General features: G+C 34.9%; 1 protein-coding gene across 1 annotated transcript in view; it reads right to left on the reverse strand.

Annotated features, from left to right (window-relative positions):
* Nucleotides 1-706: 706 nt before the first annotated feature.
* The window catches only part of LOC104461063 (dedicator of cytokinesis protein 9-like), a gene marked incomplete at both ends in the record, with an annotated part of 28,840 nt that continues 14,691 nt past the window's right edge, over nt 707-14,855 (reverse strand). The window contains 15 exon segments of the mRNA XM_010072511.1: nt 707-796; nt 1,451-1,537; nt 2,960-3,081; nt 3,474-3,597; nt 3,880-3,972; nt 4,546-4,611; nt 4,735-4,922; nt 5,003-5,082; nt 6,982-7,104; nt 7,531-7,613; nt 9,980-10,014; nt 10,017-10,095; nt 10,223-10,423; nt 10,783-10,923; nt 11,017-11,091. Of these exon segments, the coding sequence (XP_010070813.1) occupies nt 707-796; nt 1,451-1,537; nt 2,960-3,081; nt 3,474-3,597; nt 3,880-3,972; nt 4,546-4,611; nt 4,735-4,922; nt 5,003-5,082; nt 6,982-7,104; nt 7,531-7,613; nt 9,980-10,014; nt 10,017-10,095; nt 10,223-10,423; nt 10,783-10,923; nt 11,017-11,091 (1,587 nt within the window).

Below are 14,855 nucleotides of genomic sequence, written 5' to 3' on the forward strand. Positions count from 1 at the left end.
ACTTTATTATACTGAGAGAAAAAAAAAAAGAGGTTAAATCCAATTATAAAGGTTCAGTGTCCCAACTGATCTCAAAACCATAACCAGAGGATGAGAAGGCAAAGCTGCACCAGTAAGAAAAATGGCTTTTATGAGTAGGACTTCTAAAAACCTGGATGATTCCTTTGTTTGTATTTTGAGAGAACATTGGAGGAATTGAACACCAGTAACTTTAAATCCCTTGCCAGAAAAGTACAAACAGTAGGAAGCGAGAGGTAAAGAGGTTCACTTCTTCAAACAGAAATCTCAGACAGCAGGACCACAATATCCCAGAAGGATTACTTGGGGAAAGATCGAATAATCCCCTTGGTCTGAAGGCAAGATGAAACACTCTGAAGCAGTGGTTCTTCTCTTCTTCTGTCTCTACTGGAGAAATTTCTTTAGGGCACAAGCCAAATATATACAGTTAGAAGGACTTTCTAGTTTGAAAAGTGTCATGATGACAGAGGATTTGCACTTATCACTCACAAGGCTGACCAACATGGTCTCATTCTTTCCTCATGGTTTCCTCTTGTATTGCAATTCTAAATTTATCTAGGGCAGGAAGTATCTTTTTTCTTTTTATACTGTGTATTCCATTAATGAGACCTAGAAAATGTCTGAAGCTCCCAGTTTTTGCAAAAGTATAAATAAATAATACGATCTGTTATTCACTACCAATTTATACCTTAAGATATTTTACAAGATCAGTTCCTAGTGCACGAGCTCCAGACTCTGTTTTCTGACAGTACTGAAAAAAATTATGCAAGTGCTGGTCCTGTCAAAGACAAATAGAACAACAAATTAAACAATATCTAACATTACTATCCATAATCCAAAACAGAACACACTAAAAATATTTATATATAGAAATCCAGATATCCGTCCATAGATTCAATTTTCAAAAATAATTGAAGTGCACTAGTCCAAAGACTAATTTAATCTACATGTAACATTGATTTTTCTAAACCCACATAAGAAATTTCCAGTGATTTTTGAATACTTGTTATACAAAACACCGCCTACATTTGCTTCAAACCACCTGTCATGCAGAAAATAGCATATTTAATGTTAGTTATCCCAACCGATTGTAATATGTGTTTTATGAGCAGTTATAACAGGACTTGTTGCTTTATAGAAATTACAGTAAATAGCTTTCAGACAACTATGACCTCTCATCTAACAGGAAAATTCAGACTGTAATGGATGACAAAGCTGGACAAAAGGCCCACATTTTTAATACCTTCCATTTAAGATCTGCTGTTTTTCACAGCTGATGTGAAAAAGAGGTAACCATGGAGAGTGTCCAAGAGACAAAAAAGTAAGAGATCAGTATACTGCGTTTAAGAATGTTCCCAAATATTATATATACATATAACAAATGTGAATTATCCCTAAAACTTTCTCTAATTTAATTTGTTTTATAACTCACCTGTGTATACACAGTTGACACCAGATGAGTGGATATTTTTAACAGTTGTTTGCCTCCATCTACCCATTTAATTTCAGGACCAGAATGCTGCACACAGACATACAGAAGAAAAGTAAAATAATGTAGTGGTATACTAGACTAAAACAACTTGTTTATAGTACCACAAACAACACTTTTTTAAAGAAAACAGGTTGAAGAAATGTGTGCAATGAATAAAGTCATTAAAAAAGGAAAATTACGCAGGCAACATTACCAAAAGCATTTATGAAACTTAAAATATGTTTGGGTTTTTTTGTTTGTAGTTTGTTTTTTTTTTGTTTGTTTGTTTTTGTGGTTTTTTTAAAGTCCCACCGTAGTTTCCTCACTGGCTAACAAAATTACTTTTTTATAAGTCACAAATTTCATGTTTTCCTTACAACTCTGTGAAGAAGCTTCTGACTAGAGAGAAATATCTACTAGTTTTCTGAGAAAAATAACATAAGAATTTCCACAGATACTGACATAGTTTAAACTTTAACATGGGTCACCAATAGTTAGCAGCCAGTGCTTCTTTCCCATCCCATGTCCAAAGAACCGAGAATGGGAATGCTCAGCTGTCTACCCTGACAACCAGTTAGGGAGAGATTGTACTGCTAGGTCTACAATTAGTCATATTGGTCCTAACCTTCTATCCATGGGCATGAGCAGAGACAAAGAGCAGAGGCATAAAGAATACACCTACAATGTGAAAAGATGAAAGATGTGAAAGAGACGATGGTTGGAAAGCTTACAGCAAAGTTTAAAAAATAAAAGGTGCTAGCATAGGAGGAGAGCAGCACCTCTTGCTGCTGATTTTAGGCCTCTTCCTCTCAAATGAGTCAATTTTGTCTCCGCATTTCATTCTCTTAGTCAAATCCCCCGTCACATTTTACATTTTGTATCCTCCTTGGTATCAATTTTATTACTACAATTTTGCAAGCTTTCTGGTTTGAAAAATACAATCATAAATTTTACTAGTGAAATATCAAGATCACAAAAATCAAGATGTGAGAATAAGACTTTTTCAGGAATAAAGGACTTACTGAAAGGAGACAGCATGAAATGCTAAAAAAAATTTAGTAAAGGACTTCAGATTATTTGCATATCTTCATAGACTCAAAATAGTATAATATATTTTAAAATTACTGTAACTTCTAGTTAATTACTACTACAAAAAATTAAACATTTCCTAAGTACATTAGCTAAATAATAACAAGTATTTAAACAAAAAAAACTGTATTAGAGCAGGTTGATTAAAATTCTTGTAAAAGTCAGAATTTAGTCATAATTTTTGTCTCCCAAACTTTCTGTTTGGTTTGGTTTGTTTCCTTTAATTAAGGTGTCTAACTTTTGGAAAACACTCAATTTCAACTATAAAAGGAAAATATTCTCCTAGAAAATTACTTAAATCTTATCAGACTGGGGAATTACATTCAAAACTTCTCTCCACATCTTTTTTTTGAAAGATTAGAGCAGTTTTCTATAACATACCTTTCCAACCCCCACTTCTTGATAACTAAGATAGCCTGTGGGAAGATTTGCTGACACTGGGATGTGTTGCTCACTGGTCACCACTCTTCCATCTTTTATTAGAGGAAGCCAAGAATACCCAACTGAGGAACATGAAAGGCAAGCAATTTTAAATATGTTATGAATCATTACGTAAACCCTTACAAAAGTCTTACTGTATACTTCTGATATGAAATTCATAAACTAAAAATGTTACTGTTAGGGCCAAATGATTTGAAGTAAAATGATTAGAAACAATTAAAAAGGCAAATAAATTGTCACTGAGTGTGAAAAAAACCCAACATGTATTTGATAGACATTCTAAAACAACATTTGAAACATTTAAATTGAAATAAATACTTAGTGAAATCTTTCAGTCCGTATAACGTAATTAGAAAGCATCACATGGGTCACAAAAAAATCACAGGTTACCAGATGTGCACACTTCATAAAATCTCCCCAGTATTTACTGAAACTGAAGCATTAATGTACAAACCTTGTGTTTCAACAACATCTTTCTTCTTTGTACTCCCTTTGCTTGAATTATCACAGCTGACATGGTAGAAGGTGAACAACAAATGGTGCTTCTCATGTAACTGAGTGGGCAATTCTATTTTAATCTGAAAGGCAAAGAATCACAACCTTTGTAGAAGTCTTCAGCTAGAGCAGTGACATGCCTTACTGGCTGCACACTTAAAAAGCAATTCCGGGTTATATGTTATTTGAAGTAAGACCAAGAATCACGCACACATTACTTACAAAAATTTACTTACAGTGAAAAGGGGGGTCTGATTTAACTGAAATAATTACCAAGAACTTTGCAATCCCAAAATCTTTTCTTGTATTTTTGAAACTCACATAATACCTAAACCAGTAAAAGTTACCTCAGAAAGGTAGCTTACCTCATCATAAAACTCTGGATTTTGATGATGATGCAGAACAGCAGCAAACGCACTTCTGGTAAATACTGGTCCACCTGGCCTACCATAGATACACTAATAATAGAAAAAATGAAAAAAGAACAAAGGAAACTCCTGTGATCCTTTATTACTCTCAGCTTAGAATCTGTTTCACCTAGAATTGGAAATATTTTAACTTGTGTTTAACTTGGTTTCTTTGCACAGACAGTGGATTACATGATCTGTTGTCTGCCTGCTGTGCAGTAGAGCTGACACTGTGATTTCACCTCAGGATTCCTATATATTTTTCTACTTCTTTTCTTCCAGGTGCCTCTTGATACACTGTGGTAGCTCATAAACAAATACAGAGCTTGGCTCTGCAGTTGATCTAAAACTTTACTGGTTTAACTTAAAGAATTCCTCCTGTGGGGTAAGCATAAGTCACCCGTGTTTGCAGTAAGTATATCCTTGTATATATACTCTGAGGGTTCTTTAGTAATCTTTTCTATCAAAACTAAGCAAGTAATCTAGAAGTTACTTTTGTGCCAAACGTGAAAGGAGGACAGAAAGCCACCATCCCAGACTAGACAAATGAATCCAGTACTACTGTGTTACTTAGCTAACTGTTCACTATTTACTTTTACCAGTCGTAAAATTCAAAGGACTAACCTTTAAAGGCAAAGAATCCTCTTCATCAGAATCCTTGAACTCAATGCATACTGCAATATTTCTAGCCTAAAGCAGTATTTAAAAACAAAAACCCAAACACTTAATCGTAAGGTTGATCATAGAAATATAACATGTAAACAATCTTAACCAAGCATGAGAAAGAAGAATATACAGTTCTCCTGTACTCACCTTTGCAAAAGACTTTTGACTGTCATATTTCAAGTGCTTGGGATAAACATAAAGGTGGTTGTTGTAGATGGTGAAAGGCTGAGTGTGTTTTGGTATACAGGGAACAAATTCCTCTACTTCAAATGTTATTGGTGTCTTGGCACTGTTTTCAAACTGTTTCATGGGAATGTAGGATGAGTTAACGTAATCTGAAAATACATTAAAAAACACTAAAAAACTGAAAAGAAAAAGCCTGAATGTCCATTTAACAGTGTTTATTAATACTTACTTGGAAAATCTGGTGACACATTATCAATTGTAACATCCAGATTTCCTAAAATAACAGGAAGTTTGGCCATCTTTTCAGGTCTATAGGAAGGAAAAAAACCTCAAAGTCAGGCTAAATGCAAAACTATCAGATGCCAGGGAAAATAGATAATAGGAAACAGAGGTACAAGTAATATCCTGAAATAGGAATATGAGAGAAAAGGCAGTTTGGGGGAGGATGACTGATCTGTTCTTGCTTTTTGCCTAGATTCACAGTTTTCTTCTCCTTTAAATTCTCAAAAAAAAAATAAAGTAAGGCTTTATTCACAAGCATGGAAAAGGTTAAGAAAAAACATGATGTTTTTCTTTCTTTAAAACAAAATGAAAACCTTTGTTAAAGATAGGTTTTGTTTGTCATGTAATAACCCACTGTCATTCACAATAAGGAGGGAACCTATAAGTAAGCTTTGTAAATCTCAATGGCCAGTGATAAGCATTTGTGGTAATGAGGTAAACTTGGAGGATGAGAAATCAGGACTTTAACAAAATGGGTTATTCCCAATTCACATTCAGGGTTTTCTACTCAGTAATTCTTTTTCCTACCTCTTCTTTTTTCTAGAATAAAAGCTCACCCTGCAAAACATTTACTATTAACTAGCCTGCTATGAAATTTCTCAGTTGTTACCATGTAGCTGATGCAGAAATATGAAGCAGGAGTATTTTCCATGTAAAAACACCAGAGCAGAACCCTTTATTAGTAAAGATAATCAGCAGCATGATTTTTTAAAATTAATGCAGAGGAAGCAGATGCAAAATTTTCCCAAAATGCAATCCTGTGCTGTGAAGCAAACTTTTTTTTTCTGGTTGGAGTATGGATTCTAATTCCAATAGCTAAACCTTAAACACTACAATATCTTTCTTACTAAAATTCCTGTGTAATACTGTACATGATTCTACAAACAGGATGCTGAAATAACCAAAAACATTTCCTTAATTCACAAAATAAAGTGATGTGTTAGGCTAACTTACCATATTAGTTTCAGTTTCAATAATATTGTTTATGGCAAGATCTATCAGTACATGGCAATTTCAACACTTCGTAAACTTCAATTAAACTTTAAGCAGCTTGCTAAAATGGAATTAAAATATCTATTACAAACCTCATCTCCTTATCAGATTTGGTAAGAAAGGACAAAGTAAAGAAACTATAGCCCAAGACTTTTGCGATTAGTGATTGTTTAAATTAACACAACTCCAGCTAACTGTACCATAACAGAAGTAGAAATGCCTCTGTGAAGCAGCAAAGATTGCTCTATTTTTTTACATCCTATTTCAATAAGAAAGCAGATTGAAATTAGCTTATTAATAGTGTCATCTGTCAGGATGGAAGTTCTTAAACTTTGCACACAAACTGATGCAGTCTTTAGGAATACTTCGTAAAAAAGGATGACCAATGCTCTGCCATTTAGGCATCCTGAGCCACATGCATTCCCAAGGAAGGTGGGCTGGATACTAGCTTGAATCCCTTTCCCTGAGAGCTAGCATTCTCTGTCCAAAGTCAGTGAACATATGACTTATGCTCATACTTGTTCTCTGAGAACCAGAAGAGTGTGTTGTGCAAGCATAACTCCTAACACAGAGCTACATGTCAGACATGGCATGCTTCAGTCCTGCTGCAAAGGAAAGTAGCTTATACAAAGGCCTTGATTATATTTCAAGTGAAAAACATATAAATACATACATCAAAAGATTAGATGCTCCAGTTCAAGACCATAACAAAAAATGTTAGGGGCTTGGGGGCAGGGTGAGGTGGGGGGGTTACAGTGTGGTTGGTTTATTTGTTTTTTTGGGGGGGAGGGGGGAGTGGTTAGGTTTGGGTTTCTTTGGTTGTTTGTTTTTGTTTTGCTGTGGTTGTTGTGGTTTTGGTTTTTTGGGGTCTTTTTTGGTTTGGGGTTTTTTTTTTTGGGGGGGGGGGGAGGAGGAGAGTGGAATTAGACTTACTTCCTGAAATCTGCTAACAATTTCAGCATGTCTTCATTTGTAAGTTTGTTACTGTCTTGTCTGAAGAGAGGAGAAAATCTTGCATTTTTGTCCAGGGTTCCTGAGGCATCTTTAAAGACTGTCCTGAAAGTCAAAATCTTGCTTTCAGCTGAGTTTATGAAAGTGTTGGAATTCACTTCAGGAAAATTCTTTACTACAAATTAGAACATACTGCACCATTCCTTCATATTAAGCATTTAATACTCTTACCATTGTAGGTGAGTTTTAACATATAAATAGCTCAGTCTAATAAATCAATTTTAAAATAAAAAATATTGACAACAGAAAACAGTTGGTAATATTCAATGGTTTGAATAATAATACAATGAATATTTTTTTTTCCTACTACAGAGTTGAAGTATAATCTCATTTGTCAGAATTTTCTGGTTAATTGAAAGTAAAACAAGAAATAATTTTAACAGCACATTAAGTTTTACAAGAAGTGAGATGCAGAAAATAATGTTAAAGAAAAGTTAGGAAAAAATACAGATCGACAAGATCTGTCCTTACCTAGCTGCCCAGGCAAAAGGCATTCTATATTGACCTAATCTCTGGCATGCCTGCTTAGCATTCTTCAAAACTTTCTGTGCAACCTGCAAGGACCATAAGAAATAGCCACGTTTTTAAAGCTACTTTTTTTGCACTGTTAGTACAAAATTTAAAAAAAAAAAAAACAAAACCGAAACACATATTGACACTGATACGAATGTGAAAATCTTCTTTAGAAGATTAATCCCAAGTATGCAAGTGAAAGACAAATGAAAATACCTCTAACAATTCATTTCAGGTTAAGCAGGACCTGCTGATTTCACAGCATTTTACGGGTGAAAACACAGACCCATTTACACTCCTGATAATACATATTTCATTCAGCAAAAAACAAAATTAATATATGCAGAACTCATACAAAAGCTAGCGCAAAATTCAACTGGTTTTAAGACATAATTGTGACTCCAGATAAAAATGTTCTCCCCAACACTTGCTCCCCTATTCATCACCCACTTTATGTACCAGAAAACATTCCTGCAGAGTATACTCTGGAATACTTGTATTACAAGTACACGCAGAATATGGGCAGGAGCTATATGAATATCACATGAACAATCCTATGTATGAACACTGCAACACTGTTTTAATTAAAACTTCAAATTTTCAGTTTTGGTAACTTCTAAGCAAACAAACAATTTCATTATATTGAACCAATATGTATAACAATCAGAGATAGAAAACCACTAGTTTGAGACGTTCAACATCGAGCTGAACCACTTGAGCGAAAGCAGAAGCTCCTGACAGAGCAGTAGGATTCTCTTTTCCAGAAACCAGCTTCTTCTGTGTGCCTACACAGAGCAAAATTATTTGCCAGAGCAAAAAAACAGAGTAAACCTGCCTGAACATTTTTGCTGATCTATGCCATTGACACTATGAAGAGCTGTTTCTATCAGTGTGTTGTTTAAGCCATTACCCTTTCCCATAAAAAGGGGGAAATTGCACTAAGATGCATAGAGTCTTGATAAGTAATCATCATGAATTCCCTGCATTCAATACTTAAGGGGAGAAAAAGTGCTCTCTTGGCTATAGAATTTGCAACTTCCATCTGCCTTTTTTCTTGTCCAGAGTGGTAGCTCGAGGGAACTGGAACTTGCTTGTTGCACTGACACACATGGAGGCCTACATAGCTGGTACTGTTCTGCTTTGTTTCAAATTAATATGGTGTAATCCCAGAGAAGAACAACAGAAAAAAATTCAAACTAAGTGTTCAACTGCATAAAATTATAATAAGCAAATGAATACCAGAAATGCACAGCATAAATTAATACAACAACAGATAGGGTAACACAAGCCTAGCACTCAGTATCAAATTTGGGAACACTTGGGCTTACTTAACCTTTTCTGTGTGGCCCAGGCCCAAAACCACCAAAATCAGTTACTCAGTTCAGTTTTGTTCTAGCGCAGTAACAGTCAGAATACACTTCAAAACCAGACTCCTAAAACACAAAATTGCTGTTTTCCAATGATAGCTGAAAAAAATTTCAGGTATTCCTGGAAAAGCAAATCAGTAGTCTGATCTATAGTAAGACCAAGTGAAAAATACAGGTCTTTTAGTGTAGCTTGGCCAGCATTAAATTAGCAGGAAAGAACACTGTTCTTCTGCAGGGACTGAAAGTTAACCCTTCCTTCTTCCCTTTCACTAGCTGAAAACAGGAAGAATGTCAACAGTAGCTGACATTGCTTACAAAAAACCTTTTCTTCTAGTATCCTGGTCCAACTATTTAAGCACAACTGTAAATCAACAAAATCAAAACTCTATTTCTTCAGCGACAAACAAGAAGCAGCAATTGACAAAGCTTCTTGTAGATATGTTTCAGAAAACATTAAAATGTTATGTAATCCTAGATTAAGACATTTCAGTGGTTTATTTCCAGAAGTGACTTGGAGTTCTATCAAATCTGAAAAGCTTTTTATACATAAAAACAGAGGCTTAATGATCTCAATGGTTCTGAAGGAAAAAACAGCAAGATAAATTTACAGTAAAATATGGTTACCAAGAAGTGAGACAAAGGAAAAGTCAACAATGACACAGTGAATAAGATGCATTAACTAAGAGACGTACAGTTAATTTCTGAGCTATATTTAATATTTCATTGTTCAACAATTTTCAACTCAACTTTCACATGAAAGTATAATACTCTTTTATCAAATTAGTTTATTTAAAGCCATTATAAACATTATAGATTATGTCACAATTATAAAAAGCTAAAGGTTTCCCAATAATATGTCAGACTTCACCTACAACATTTCAATTAATAATAGTTACCAGTAATAATTACAACTTACTAAATCAAATCATCCAGTTATCTGAATTTCCTATAAAAGAACTAAGCTTCTGATTTATATTTATTAACTTGAAATCAACCTGTCTTGCCTCAGCATTTTTTCCGTGCTGCAGAAGATAACATACCTTTGAAGAATCTGAACTTTTCATATACGGTTCAATGTAATACTTCCCTGTAATACTTTTTCTATTCTAGCCACGAGAAAAATGTCCGTATGAGGACATGTGACTGAGAAAATTCCCTAGAAATAAAACAAGAGATAAATATAAAATGCAAATGTACACACATTTCACATCACACAAGAAAAAGCCATCCAAAGCATGTAGGAAAACTCTGTACTTGCATCCAAACTCCTGATAATTCTTTACCTGCTTTGGATATTGTAACACAGTCTCATGAACGTCTTGAATTCTGTGCAAGCTATCACCACTGCCATTCATCACTTGTTGAGATGCATTGAATATCATGTGCCTTACTGAGGTGTGGTTCAAATCAACATGGAAATCTGCTGAAATCTTCCGGTTGTTTTTGATATCAAATAGTGATAACGTGACAAAGAAAGGTTCTACCTAGACATTTAAAAAAAAGAGTCAAGTGTCATTGCTGGCATCTATATTACTGTAAAAATGTGTATGAAAGGAAGATAAGTAACATTTTTATAAACACACAGAGCCATCACTCTAGATATTACTGACAAGATGTAAAAGGCAGTAAAAGAAATATTCCACTTTCTACAACACAACAAAAAGATTAGTAGCAAAGTTACTTCTCACAGGACTTGGCCTCTTATTTTGATTGAAGGGAGTAGAAAAAAACCTCACAAGTTTCTCAATAACAGCAAGGAACTCCTGCCATTAAGAACAGTGCCAACAAAATATTAAGTTATTCATTACCATAGCAACAGAATATAGTTAGATGAATTATTTACATTTGTTGTTGGTCCTTCTTCATTTTCTGCAACACAGCTTTGCAAATTGAAAGATAAATCGTTACACTTCACAAGAATTTTTTTTCCAAATTTCTCTTCAAACGGCTTCACTTCTGGTTCAATACCAGAAAAGTCAAGTTTCTTTAAAAAGAGAAAAGGAAAATTAAGGTAAGTTGTTTTTCACCTCAAAAGGATCAACATAAAATAACATGCTTCCCTTGTAAAAAGTCTAACCTGGGCATCCGGATCCAAGGCAAAAAGTTTAACTCTGCTTTCACTTTTCAACTTGATTTCTGCTTCTCTTGTACTCTGTACAAAGTAAGAAAAAAAGTCTCAGTATCACACAATTAAAAGGGTTTTCAATTTCATTCATTTTTCTGTGATATGCGCAGCTTTACTTGTTTTTAATTCATGCACTCTTCTCTCCCTAACCACACTTTGCAACTCCTCAGTTTAAATTGCTCCATTGTGTCTAAGTAAAAAGTGAGAAAAGACTCCTCTCCTCTAAAGGGTTTTCCAGGTCCTAGAAACACAAAAACTTATAACCACAATATGTAACCTTCCAAACTCATGGGAAGTATACTCCAGTGTAGCTCATATAGTACTTTGGCTCCTTAAACAATCACTTTCATAACACTATTTAATTTTAAAAAAGTATGAATATAGGTTAAAGCCCAGAGCTATCCTGAGAGCATAAGACTGCTCAGGAAACAACAGGTTACCTAAATTAAGAAACACCATCATAGCTCTCTTTCTTTTCTCTTTTTCTCTTTCTTTTTTTTTTTCTTTTTTTTCTTTTTTTTTTTTCCTTTTCTTGAGCTCTACTGACAAAGTGGTTTTCCTGTGGCTAGATGGAAAAAAACAAAAAAAAATCCGAAATGTAAACCCCTCACACTTAAGAGTTACTTTGCAGAGTACACTGTACACTGATCCTGGGTTTTATGGATACCAGCCTATTAACAGTAAAACGAAAGTGAAGTGGAACAAAATTGAATGTGAAAACTGGTGATATACATGGGTTACTTTTTTTTTTTTTTAAAAAAAAGGTACTGTTTAAAGAGTATTCTATGATTTTTAAAGTCACAGGACATGACAAGTTGACATATGCATGCACCAAAATTACCCATGTAGGAGACTTGCCATTCCCAAAGTAGTAGCTGGCTAAACAGGGATACAAAGTATTACATTACAGACAAGTGTCTATTTTTGGATCAGACTGTATGGATTGAAAGAAGTTACCAACCCACAATGTGCATCACTGACCATCAGCTTGAAGTGATCTGCTGTCTACACTGGCTTTGCTGGAGATTGAAGAAACTCCTACTTTCTCAAAAAAAAAAAACAAAAAAAACAAAACACAAAACAAAAAACCAACCAAAAAAAACCCCAAGCACATAATCTCTAAGAGCTCAAAATCCTATTTTAGGTTGAAAATAATAAAATAATTTGACTTAAAGGAGGCATTACGGAAGAGGAACTTCTGAGGTCAGATTTTGAGTATAGATGCTCTAGTGGATTTAATTTACTTTACCTCATTATCTTAAACACACACAGGAGAAAAGGACAAGAATCGCTGTGAAAGACATGACCCAGACACTCAATACCAGCAGAGTATTGGCAGACTTTGCTTGTTCAACAGCTGGTACGATTGTGGAGTACAGAACTGAACTGAAGAAGTTTAATGATGGCAAGAAGGGTGCATTTTTGTTTTGGAAAGGGAATAGTCATTGGCAAGAACTGAAGAAGAAGATGAGCTAGTCATAGGAGCAGGACAGAAACTGTTTCAGCTAAAGCATCTTGAATAGTTTTAGATTCTTTGGCATTTTGTGTATCAAAGACAAGGCAAGACAAAAATATGCATTTCTGACTGATGGATCAGGGGCAGTCGATCAGAAGTCAAGAACCGAAAACGTAAGTAGTCATTGACCCTGCCTACAGCGCAGCAGTGACTCTGTAATTCCATTTCCTCACCTGTAAAACAGGGACAGTTTCCCTACCTGAAGGTCCCACCCATAACAGTTAAGGAGGCACTTGGGCACACCGATCATGACATTGACATGGTTATTTAAAGACAGAGGTCTAATTTGTTTTCTCTGAAGATTAGAAAACAACAAAACAACAAATACCCTACATTCACTCATGGTACTTAAGTTACAGATAAGAGGAACATGAAGTAGGCAGAACAGATAGACTGAAATATATGTGCACATCAGCACACAGTACTATCTTATTTAGTGTATGTTATGAACTAACAGATGTCGATAGAAAAAAGAAAGGCTGAGATGTACTCACAACAGTTAAACCTTTCCTAGGAAGACTTTTTTCTCCCCTATTGTCAGGTGCTCTTCAATCACCCCTGAAGGAATTGCTCTTTCCTCATAAGGATATGAGGTCAGCTATTGTGAAAATCTCCTCCCAGAACCAACAAAAATAATAGAGCAGCTATAAACTCTTCTAAAAGAACGCTCAGTGCCTTGTAAGTCTTCCACTGGGGGGAAAAAAGAACCAAACGCAAACCCAAGCAACAGCTGAAAAGAAAATGCAAAAAAGAAGAGAGGACAAAAAAAAATCCTCAAAACAAAGAGCATTTATATAAAAGTAATCAAGTTAAGGCACAAACAGTGTACGAATGCAAACAGGCAGATTTTTCCCTGTGCTTCTCCTCAGGGAAAAAAGGCTAGAAAAATACAGTAGAGCAAATTATTTTCAAAAAGATAGTGTTTAGTAAAGATTAGCTAGAATGGGAAAACTGAAAAACTTAATTGGAAGGAAACAGAAATCTAAATGGGTTATAACCATGGAATAAACAAAGTCAGTGCTTAAAGAGCTGAGAAAAATAACATGCTAGAAAAATACCCAGCTGCATGCTTCCGATTAAAAGGTTATGGAAACAGGAAGCAGCATTTGTAGTACTAAAACTATACACAAGTACTGCAACCCTGAATAAAAGTCCCCTCTGGAAGTCATAGGGAACCTAAGCATTCCAATAACTCTGACTATAAAGAAAGAAAAACCTTCCATACAGTAAGACAAGCTAATTTTATATTTGTTTCTGAAATAAATTTTCATAGCCTCATGTAAGTATGCTGTTAGATGGTTACAGATCTTTTGAGGAAAACTTAATTGTACACACCACAACCCCAATTAATTTCTAAACACAGCTGTAGCTGGTGTTGGTTTATCACATAATAGCTTTTTGTGTACATGTGCTAAGTTGATTATGAAGCAGTAACAGAAAGAATTAAGTCAGCCAACCAATTCGGGTGCTAAATGCCTGTTAATGTATTCTGACTGGATCTTTTGATACATTAGCTCTTGTAATAGAATTTGTTTTACTGCTTTTTCTCAGTTTCTAAATTGCATTCCCTTCAGGAGCCAGACAGATCCTCAGAAAAGGAGAGCACTCCAGAGCATGGTCAAGCAGAAAAGTTTCAAGACTGCAGGCTGTGCCACACAGAAGAAAGAGGAATGATGGCACAAGGAAGAGTTTGGGTTCTGCAGCTTCAGTAGAAAAAGGTCACCAGCTCCAGCCCTTAGGGGATTCAAGAATAATTTCTCCCTTAGAGAATGCACAAAACTTATTGCAACACACAAGTCACCAATTTACCTGAAATAAAGTCTACAGATGGGCTGAGGAAGAGCTACTGTTATTTTCTATTTATTTCTATTTTATTTTATTCTTATTTCTATTTCTACCACACCTCTGTAAGGATAAAATTGAAAGGCAAGAACTATGGCAATACAGGAAGCATCCATGAACTTGTCAGCTTATTACAAACACAAGCACCTTAAATACATTCACATCACTGCTATTAAGCTCCTCTGGACTTCTAGCTATAAAAATAAAACTCGACTGTAGTATAACTAGATTTCTATAGAAATACTTTAGCACTTACCTGCATACAATAAAACAGTACAAAATATGCAAACACAATAACAAAACAATAAAACATGCATCTTTTAAATAGCATGTCAAGATTTATATAAGCAACTTTAAGACAGTATAGAACCACAGAATCATTAAGGTTGGAAAAAGACCTCAAGGATCAAGTCCAACCGTCAACCCAACACCA

The sequence above is a fragment of the Pterocles gutturalis genome, unplaced genomic scaffold (genome assembly GCF_000699245.1).
Source record: "Pterocles gutturalis isolate BGI_N339 unplaced genomic scaffold, ASM69924v1 scaffold13547, whole genome shotgun sequence".
Taxonomy (NCBI): domain Eukaryota; kingdom Metazoa; phylum Chordata; class Aves; order Pterocliformes; family Pteroclidae; genus Pterocles; species Pterocles gutturalis.